This window comes from Coregonus lavaretus, assembly GCF_964263955.1.
Source record: "Coregonus lavaretus genome assembly, chromosome: 37".
Lineage (NCBI taxonomy): Eukaryota > Metazoa > Chordata > Actinopteri > Salmoniformes > Salmonidae > Coregonus > Coregonus lavaretus.
This window is the reverse complement of record NC_140024.1, coordinates 34830002-34840755: the sequence shown is the minus strand read 5'-3', so window position 1 is coordinate 34840755 and position 10754 is coordinate 34830002. Positions and strand designations below refer to the sequence as shown.

The 10754-nt window shown below is 48.6% G+C and overlaps 1 protein-coding gene across 1 annotated transcript; it reads right to left on the bottom strand.

Moving 5' to 3' along the window:
* Window positions 1-275: 275 nt before the first annotated feature.
* LOC311111767 (ubiquitin carboxyl-terminal hydrolase 50-like) lies at window positions 276-9329 on the bottom strand (the record flags this gene model as incomplete). Its single annotated transcript, XM_084154590.1, has 7 exons — window positions 276-464; window positions 968-1100; window positions 5348-5490; window positions 6040-6267; window positions 7494-7695; window positions 7981-8226; window positions 9310-9329. The coding sequence occupies 7 exons, from the start codon at window positions 9327-9329 to the stop codon at window positions 276-278; spliced, it is 1161 nt and encodes a 386-aa protein (XP_084010716.1).
* Between the last annotated feature and the right edge of the window lie 1425 nt (window positions 9330-10754).

Below are 10754 nucleotides of genomic sequence, written 5' to 3'. Positions count from 1 at the left end.
ATGGGTCCCAGTTAGATCCTGGGACTGGGTATGTTTTTGGTCTGTGGTGGGTCAGATCCGGGGTATGGTGGGTCTGTGGTGGGTCAGGTCCGGGATATGTTGGGTCTGTGGTGGGTCAGGTCCGGGGTATGTTGGGTCTGTGGTGGGTCAGGTCCGGGGTATGTTGGATCTGTGGTGGGTCAGATCCGGGGTATGGTGGCTCTGTGGTGGGTCAGGTCCGGGGTATGGTGGGTCTGTGGTGGGTCAGATCCGGGGTATGGTGGCTCTGTGGTGGGTCAGGTCCGGGGTATGGTGGCTCTGTGGAAGGGCTGACGGCTGTACAGCAGAATGTAGGCGTTAGGAGACTGCACCAAGAAGTCCACTACCTCGCTCACGGCCGTGTCGTCAAAGTGGTGCCAGCTGTTGGACAGGGTACTGTGGCACAGGGCTGTGTAGTGACCCATGTCTAGGTCTCCTGTGTGGTTCTGGAGGGGGGGGGTGAAGACACACACACACCGGTGGATTCATGTGTGTTCATGGTTATCTGTGTGTTCATGGTTATCTGTGTGTTCATGGTTATCTGTGTGTTCATGGTTATCTGTGTGTTCATGGTTATCTGTGTGTTCATGGTTATCTGTGTGTTTTTCAAGACAGGAGCATCAGGTGTATGAATGTGTGTATGTGCGTTCACATGTGTAGGTGTGTGTGTGTGTGTGTGTTTCTATGTGTGTGTGTGTGTTGTGTGTGTGTGGGTGTATATCACAGGAGGTTGGTGGCACCTTAATTGGGGAGGACGGGCTCGTGATAATGGCTGGAGCGAAATAGGTGGAATGGTATCAAATACATTAAACACATGGTTTCCATGGTTTCCATGTGTTCGATGCCGTTCCATTTGCTCCGTTCCAGCCATTATAATGAGCCGTCCTCCCCTCTGCAGCCTCCTGTGGTGGATATGTGTGTGCGTGCCTGTGTGTGAACAGAAACTCACCACCACCGCGTAGAGAGAGTAGCTGGTGTGATTGGCTGAGGGGCTTGACAGGAAGGGGGTCAGGTCCAAACTGTCCAATGAGAACAACACATTGGTCCTCAACTTCCTCTTCTCGCTCCCATGGCAACCAAAACTGTAATGTCACACAGGTTCAGCGGTTTTTAGTTTGAAATAATGAACCGTTATTTATACAGGTTTGTCTCATTGAGATGCATGATAGCAGCAGAGGTGAAGCTGATTTATTTCCTGTTGAACAGACTGACGAGTTTCAGAAGAAAGTCATTTGTTTCTGGCCATTTTGAGCCCGTAATCGAACCCACAATTGCTGATGCTCCAGATACTGAAATAGTCTCAAGAAGGCCAGTTTTATTGCTTCTTTAATCAGCACAACCGTTTTCAGCTGTGCTAACAATAATTGCAAAAGGGTTTTCTAATGATCAATTAGCCTTTTAAAATGATAAACTTGGATTAGCAAACACAACGTGCCATTGGAACACAGGACTGATGGTTGCTGATAATGGGCCTCTGTACGCCTATGTAGATATTCATTTACATTTACATTTACGTCATTTAGCAGACGCTCTTATCCAGAGCCACTTACAAATTGGTGCGTTCACCTTATAGCCAGTGGGACAACCACTTTACAATATGTTTATTTATTTTATTTTTTTGGGGGGTGGGGTAAGGGGGGGTAGAAGGATTACTTTATCCTATCCCAGGTATTCCTTAAAGAGGTGGGGTTTCAAGTGTCTCCGGAAGGTGGTGAGTGACTCTGCTGTCCTAGCGTCGTGAGGGAGCTTGTTCCACCATTGGGGTGCCAGAGCAGCGAACAGTTTTGACTGGGCTGAGCGGGAACTGTGCTTCCGCAGAGGTAGGGGGGCCAGCAGGCCAGATGTGGATGAACGCAATGCCCTCGTTTGGGTGTAGGGACTGATCAGAGCCTGAAGGTACGGAGGTGCCGTTCCCCTCACTGCTCCATAGGCAAGCACCATGGTCTTGTAGCAGATACGAGCTTCAACTGGAAGCCAGTGGAGTGTGCGGAGGAGCAGGGTGACGTGAGAGAACTTGGGAAGGTTGAACACCAGACGGGCTGCGGCATTCTGGATGAGTTGTAGGGGTTTAATGGCACAGGCAGGGATCCCAGCCAACAGCGAGTTGCAGGAATCCAGATGGGAGATGACAAGTGCCTGGATTAGGACCTGTGCCGCTTCCTGTGTAAGGCAGGGTCGTACTCTCCGAATGTTGTAGAGCATGAACCTACAGGATCGGGTCACCGCCTTGATGTTAGCGGAGAACGACAGGGTGTTGTCCAGGGTCACGCCAAGGCTCTTCGCACTCTGGGAGGAGGACACAACGGAGTTGTCAACCGTGATGGCGAGATCATGGAACGGGCAGTCCTTCCCCGGGAGGAAGAGCAGCTCCGTCTTGCCGAGGTTCAGCTTGAGGTGGTGATCCGTCATCCACACTGATACAGTGGGGGAAAAAGTATTTAGTCAGCCACCAATTGTGCAAGTTCTCCCACTTAAAAAGATGAGAGAGGCCTGTAATTTTCATCATAGGTACACGTCAACTATGACAGACAAATTGAGAAAAATAAATCCAGAAAATCACATTGTAGGATTTTTAATGAATTTATTTGCAAGTTATGGTGGAAAATAAGTATTTGGTCACCTACAAACAAGCAAGATTTCTGGCTCTCACAGACCTGTAACTTCTTCTTTAAGAGGCTCCTCTGTCCTCCACTCATTACCTGTATTAATGGCACCTGTTTGAACTTGTTATCAGTATAAAAGACACCTGTCCACAACCTCAAACAGTCACACTCCAAACTCCACTTTGGCCAAGACCAAAGAGCTGTCAAAGGACACCAGAAACACAATTGTAGACCTGCACCAGGCTGGGAAGACTGAATCTGCAATAGGTAAGCAGCTTGGTTTGAAGAAATCAACTGTGGGAGCAATTATTAGGAAATGGAAGACATACAAGACCACTGATAATCTCCCTCGATCTGGGGCTCCACGCAAGATCTCACCCCGTGGGGTCAAAATGATCACAAGAACGGTGAGCAAAAATCCCAGAACCACACGGGGGGACCTAGTGAATGACCTGCAGAGAGCTGGGACCAAAGTAACAAAGCCTACCATCAGTAACACACTACGCCGCCAGGGACTCAAATCCTGCAGTGCCAGACGTGTCCCCCTGCTTAAGCCAGTACATGTCCAGGCCCGTCTGAAGTTTGCTAGAGTGCATTTGGATGATCAAGAAGAGGATTGGGAGAATGTTATATGGTCAGATGAAACCAAAATAGAACTTTTTGGTAAAAACTCAACTCGTCGTGTTTGGAGGACAAAGAATGCTGAGTTGCATCCAAAGAACACCATACCTACTGTGAAGCATGGGGGTGGAAACATCATGCTTTGGGGCTGTTTTTCTGCAAAGTATTGAGAAACTATTGTTATTGACCAAATACTTATTTTCCACCATAATTTGCAAATAAATTCATAAAAAATCCTACAATGTGATTTTCTGGAATTTTTTTTCTCATTTTGTCTGTCATAATTGACGTGTACCTATGATGAAAATTACAGGCCTCTCTCATCTTTTTAAGTGGGAGAACTTGCACAATTGGTGGCTGACTAAATACTTTTTTTCCCCACTGTATGTCTGCCAGACATGCAGAGATGCGATTCGCCACCTGGTTATCAGAAGGGGGAAAGGAGAAGATTAGTTGTGTGTCGTCTGCATAGCAATGATAGGAGAGGCCATGTGAGGATATGACAGAGCCAAGTGACTTGGTGTATAGCGAGAATAGGAGAGGGCCTAGAACTGAGCCCTGGGGGACACCAGTGGTGAGAGCACGTGGTGCGGAGACAGATTCTCGCCACGCCACTTGGTAGGAGCAACCGGTCAGGTAGGACGCAATCCAAGAGTGAGCCGCGCCGGAGATGCCAAACTTGGAGAGGGTGGAGAGGAGGATCTGATGGTTCACAGTATCAAAGGCAGCAGACAGGTCTAGAAGGACAAGAGCAGAGGAGAGAGAGTTAGCTTTAGCAGTGCGGAGAGCCTCCGTGACACAGAGAAGAGCAGTCTCAGTTGAATGACCAGTCTTGAAACCTGACTGGTTTGGATCAAGAAGGTCATTCTGAGAGAGATAGCAAGAGAGTTGGCTAAAGACGGCACGCTCAAGAGTTTTGGAGAGAAAAGAAAGAAGGGATACTGGTCTGTAGTTGTTGACATCAGAGGGATCGAGTGTTGGTTTTTTGAGAAGGGGTGCAACTCTCGCTCTCTTGAAGACGGAAGGGACATAGCCAGCGGTCAAGGATGAGTTGATGAGCGAGGTGAGGTAAGGGAGAAGGTCACCGGAGATGGTCTGGAGAAGAGAGGAGGGGATAGGGTCAAGCGGGCAGGTTGTTGGGCGGCCGGCCGTCACAAGTCGCAAGATTTCATCTGGAGAGAGAGGGGAGAAAGAAGTCAAAGCATAGGGTAGGGCAGTGTGAGCAGGACCAGCAGTGTCATTTGACTTAACAAACGAGGATCGGATGTCGTCAACCTTCTTTTCAAAATGGTTGATGAAGTCATCCACAGAGAGGGAGGAGGGAGGAGGAGGGGGGGGGGGATAAAAAATATTATTCCATTAAAAATCAGCCATTTACAGCTACAATAGCCATTTACAACAGTAACAATGTCTACACTGTATTTCTGATTAATTTGATGTTATTTTAATGGACTAAAAATTTGCTTTTCTTTCGAAAACAAGGACATTTCTAAGTGACCCCAAACTTTTGAACGGTAGTGTATTTCTAATGAAGTGTTACATTATTACTGCCATTGACCTCTAGTTAGGGTTACATTGACCTCTAGTTAGGGTTACATTGACCTCTAGTTAGGGTTACATTGACCTCTAGTTAGGGTTACATTGACCTCTAGTTAGAGTTACATTGAACTCTAGTTAGGGTTACATTGACCTCTAGTTAGGGTTACATTGACCTCTAGTTAGGGTTACATTGACCTCTAGTTAGGGTTACATTGACCTCTAGTTAGGGTTAAATGTTAATGTGGTTAAAACCGCCGCTAGTGGAGCACATGGGGACGTGTGAAACGTACTCCTCAGCCTGAGGTGAACCCACTTGCGCCAGCGATAAGCTAGCTCTCCGCGTGGCACCGACGGGTAAGACGCTTCAGAAGGGCGGTCACGTGTGCTGCTAGCAAGGCAAAGGTTCTGGGTTGGAGCCTCTGTGTGAGCCGAATAAGGAGGAGGCGGTACTCGCTAAGCAAGCAGCGTGACGTCCTTTACATTAGCACTAATACATCTGTACTATAGCGTGATAGCATGGCCATCTAGTGACTACCGTGGGGAGGGCTGGGTTGGTAACTACCCACCGTTTGAGGTGCAGCGCCAGTATCTCAGGTGGTTTGGCCATGCTGGTGAGGACAGCTGTGTCTCTCTTCACGCCACACTCTGGACACAACTTCTGGTCTCCACACGTCAATGTACTCTGCTGGAAGAACAGCGACAGGCAGTCCTACAGGAAGGAGGAAGGGAGCGAGAGAGAGAGAGCGGGAGAAGAGAGTGTGGTTGCTGGCCTTATCTGAAAGAAGTATTGTACTGTCTGTCTGTATGTGATTAGTCTGTATGTGTTTAGTCTATGTGGTTAGTCTGTACGTGTTTAGTCTATGTTTTTAGTCTGTACGTGATTAGTCTGTACGTGTTTAGTCTGTACGTGGTTAGTCTGTACGTGTTTAGTCTATGTGATTAGTCTGTACGTGGTTAGTCTGTACGTGTTTAGTCTATGTGTTTAGTCTGTACGTGGTTAGTCTGTATGTGTTTAGTCTGTACGTGGTTAGTCTGTATGTGGTTAGTCTGTACGTGGTTAGTCTGTACGTGGTTAGTCTGTACGTGGTTAGTCTGTACGTGGTTAGTCTGTACGTGGTTAGTCTGTACGTGTTTAGTCTATGTGATTAGTCTGTACGTGGTTAGTCTGTACGTGTTTAGTCTATGTGTTTAGTCTGTACGTGGTTAGTCTGTACGTGTTTAGTCTGTACGTGGTTAGTCTGTATGTGGTTAGTTGTACCTGTAGGGAGCACTTGAATGAGTCAGCTGGTATAGGCAGAGACAGGATGGTGAAGACCTGGTTGCTGTGAGAGTGTCTGTCGCAGTTCAGACACATCATCTGGTAGCTGAGCTGTCCCTCGAAGAGACGTGTCACCACCGTAGAATCCCCCGTCGCTGGCGCCGAGCTGAGGGACTTCCTGCCCAGACACAACCGCTGGGAAGAACGTGTCTGACGCCTCTCCCCCTTCTGTAGCAAGGGAATCATATACACATACACACAAAGGATAAACACACTATCTGAATACCAAATCATCCCCTAGACACTTATCCCCTAGACACTTATCCCCTAGACACGTATCCCCTAGACACTTATCCCCTATCCCTTAGGCACTTATCCCCTAGACACGTATCCCCTAGACACTTAACCCCTTAGACACTTATCCCTTATCCCCTATACACTTATCCCCTATCCCCTAGGCACTTATCCCCTAGACACGTATCCCCTAGACACTTATCCCCTAGACACTTATCCCTTATCCACTTATCCCCTATACACTTATCCCCTATCCCCTAGACACGTATCCCCTAGACACGTATCCCCTAGACACTTATCCCCTAGACACTTACCCCTTATCCACTTATCCACTTATCCCCTATCCACTTATCCCCTATCCCCTAGGCACTTATCCCCTAGACACTTATCCCTCAGGCACTTATCCCCTATCCTTTTATCCCCTAGACACTTATCCCCTATCCCCTAGGCACTTATCCCCTAGACACTTATCCCCTAGACACTTATCCCTTAGGCACTTATCCCCTAGACACTTATCCCCTAGACACGTATCCCCTAGACACATATCCCCTAGACACTTATCCCCTGGACACTTATCCCATATCCCCTAGACACTTATCCCCTGGACACTTATCCCCTATCCCCTAGACACTAGACACTTGTGTAGATCTGGAAGGATTGGATAGGTGTAAGCAATGTGGTGGCAGCTCCATCTCCTCTCCCCCTTCTCCATGGGAACACAACTTAATGGTGGCAGCCAACCATATTCCTGGACAGCTAGTACTGGGTGTGTGCAGGCTTTTACTCCAACCTTACTCTAACCTCACACAGCTGTGCCATAGAGGCCCAGATCTTAGGTTAATGGCTCTTTCTCAAATTCTTCCTTTCCTCCTCCCTCCTCTCTGACCTTCTCCTCCAATGGGTTTTGAGGAGGAGGCAAGGAGAGAGGACGCAGGGAATCAAGAAAGAGAATGAGGCAGTGTGGATGGAGCTGCGTGGATGGAGCTGCTTGGATGGAGCTGCTTGGATGGAGCTGTGTGGATGGAGCTGCGTGGATGGAGCTGTGTGGATGGAGCTGCGTGGATGGAGCTGGGTGGATGGAGCTGCGTGGATGGAGCTGCGTGGATGGAGCTGCGTGGATGGAGCTGTGTTGTGGCAGGACTGTGTGTGTCTGTGTGTACTTCCTTGAGGTCGTCATGCAGGGCGTTGAGCAGGAGGAGGAGCAGCTCCTGGGCGTCCTGCTGTGATTGGTTGTTGAACTGGGGGTGCAGGGAGGAGACCAAGGACCTCATCTCCCCTGGGGAGGTGAAGCTGGTACCCCCCTGACCCTGCCACACCTCCTGGAGGAGGCGCACAAACACCCCCGCTACAGGACTGTTACGCCTGGGGAGGAGGGAGAGGAGTGGCACGGGAGGAGAGGGAGAAGAGAGGGAGGGGAGGGAGGAGAGGAAGGAGGAGAGGCATTGGAGGATGTAAGTTTCCCCCATCTAATGTAAAGTGCTTGGAGCACCTTGTAAAAAGTACTATTAAAAAATCTAATACAGACAGACAGACAGCCAGAAAGACAGCCAGACAGACAGACAGCCAGAAAGACAGCCAGATAGACAGACAGCCAGAAAGACAGCCAGCCAGCCAGCCAGCCAGCCAGCCAGCCAGCCAGGGTCTTACTTGGCCAGCTGGGTGTGTCTGTGTGAGCTGAGGAGGTGTTCCACCAGCGGCACGGTGGAGAAGAGACACTGCAGCACTGAGTTCATGTAGCAGGAGTTACCGCTGTTAGCCAGACCACACACCCCCGCCAGCCGCCTGTCCTCTCTCTTCCCCCGCTCCTCCCTCACCCTCACCCACCACCCTGAGCTACACCCCAACTCCTCCATGGGCATCACCTGACCCTGACCACCACTGGGATTGGCTGCACTGGGGACCAATGAGAGGAGACAGAGAGACAGAGGTGAAAGGTCAGTACTGTAGCAGGCAGGCGTCAAGGCTGTGTGCTGGAAAACCTTGGTGGTGAAGTTATTGCTTGTGGTGCTCGTTTAAATGCCCTGTCTTTTGCGTCTTTTCACCAGAGCTTACTTTTCACTTTCACTTTCGGGAGATTGAGTAGATACATGCCTGTCTGGTTCTGCTCCTTATGGTGTCGTCATGCCAGAGAGAGCAGAACCAGACAGGCCAAGATGGATGGTCTTGGATAATGGTTTCTTCATTCTCTTAGGGCCGAGTCCCAAATGGAACCCTATTCCCTATTTAGTGCACTACTGTTGACCAGGGCCTCTGACCAAAATTAGTGCACTAAATAAGGAATAGTATGCCATTTGGGATGCAACTTAGGCTTGAGGTATTGTCTAACCATGTCGACTAGGGGGCAGTCAACACCGTCCACTCACACAGGCTCAGATTCACACATGCATGACTCAGACTCACAGACAGACAGACAGACAGACAGACAGACAGACAGACAGACAGACAGACAGACAGACAGACAGACAGACAGACAGACAGACAGACAGACAGACAGACAGACAGACAGACAGACAGACAGACAGACAGACAGACAGACAGGCAGGCAGGCAGGCAGGCAGGCAGGCAGACAGACAGACAGACAGACAGACAGACATACAGACAGACAAGGCCCTGGGCCTCATCTCAACTCAGTCTTAACTGTGCCTCCGTGCTCTGTGTGTCTTTCTCACAATGCTGGGAGTCTGACACTGTGTTCTGCGATACTCTCAATTCAGACAAATTCTCGTGCGTGCGTGAGAGAGAACTCAGCTAGATGACAGTGTCTTAGCAATCCATCAACACTGACATCAAGCGCAGTCTCTTGTGTCTCAGTCATGTTTTATCATGATCATGCAGTACATATTCAAACTGCTGTGCACTGGAAATACTCTCAAAAACACAAATGATTCCGAGGTGTTTTGATGAGAAGGTGAATAGGCCTGGATAGTCAAAGCTATATCGTTTAAAGCAGTCAGTTCTGACCTGATGTGAACTCACCTCCCATTGGCATCAACCATGTAGCTTCATGGCTTGTAGAGAACACTTCCCTCTGATACACGACTGACCTTTATGACATCATGGAAATCTAAGGCCTCCAAGGCCTCTGTTGGTTTGTTCAGGTTCTATATATGACATCATAGCAATCTAACTTTGTTATTTTCTTGTATTTGATGGGTTTTCTGATCAATTAGTTAAATCAAGTATTAATTGATTGCTGTTGAATCTAATCGTCTGTCTTCCTACTACCTGCTTTGGCAACATTGCTGACATGACAGATGAAAGCACAGCAAAGCATTATATCATTCAAAAGGAAAGGCAGAAAGAGAGAAACAAGCTAACAATATCTAGTGTGCCTCCCTCCTCAGGAGGAGGCGTGAAGCACCATGGCTAATTTAGATCCAGCAACAGCAGGCGAGTCGTCGTGACAACAATCACCCACACAGTGTTCTCTCTGGCACGGCAGCCAGGGACCTCGCAATTACCCACAAGCCTCCAGCACAGCCAGCTCTGCTCTGTTACATAAACCAAATCCACTTTCATGCTCCCAAATGGCAACCTATTCTCATTGTACTGCACTACGTTTGACCAGCGCCCAAAGGGCACTATTTAGGTCACAGGGTGCCATTTGGGACACAGAACATGGCCAGTTATCCACACCAGGCAGAGTAGAATATGGGCATGTGTAGAGAACAAAGCTGTTAGCCTCGTTCAGCTCCTAATTAGAGGCTACAGATACAATGTGTGCTTTCCTCTCTCTAACCCTCAGGCTATTGATTAGCCCTGGTGCTGGTCTGTTTCTGCTACAGAGACGTTCACTTTTCCCTGTTTTGCCAAACAAGACAAGACGGCGACGTAATGTTTTTTTAGATGGAGGATCAGTCTGGCACCCAGGCTAGAACCCAGACTGCACCCCCCAATAGGGTTCTACCTGGAACCAAAAGGGTTCTACCTGGAACCAAAAAAGGGTTCTTCAAAGGGTTCCTTTTTATTCTAAGAATGTAGAACCAAGGCTAGAACCCAGGATAGAACCAAGTCTAGAAACCCAGACTAGGGCCCAGGCTTTTGATAGGCTATGGTCTAATGACTATGAAGTGATTCCGGCTGTTCTGTTCTGCATGGTGCCCACACAGTGACAGACTGGGACAAAATAAACGGACGATAATTGGAGTCTTCTAGCCTGTCTCATGTAGGAGGAGGCTTAATGACGTGTGACTGGCCTAAATGCTGACATGGAACACACCTGCTGCTTGTTCTGCCAGATGTTCTGCCAGATGTTCTGCCAAGGTGCCACAGTTGCAGGGGCTACAGTTGTGTATAAGCCATGTGACCTGGCATATAGGCCTACTGCTCTGGTTTGGTACGAGGTATGGAACATGAGGAAAGGAAAATATGTAAGTGATTGGCCACCTATCTGTTCTGATCTCTCCTTTCTTTTCAATAGT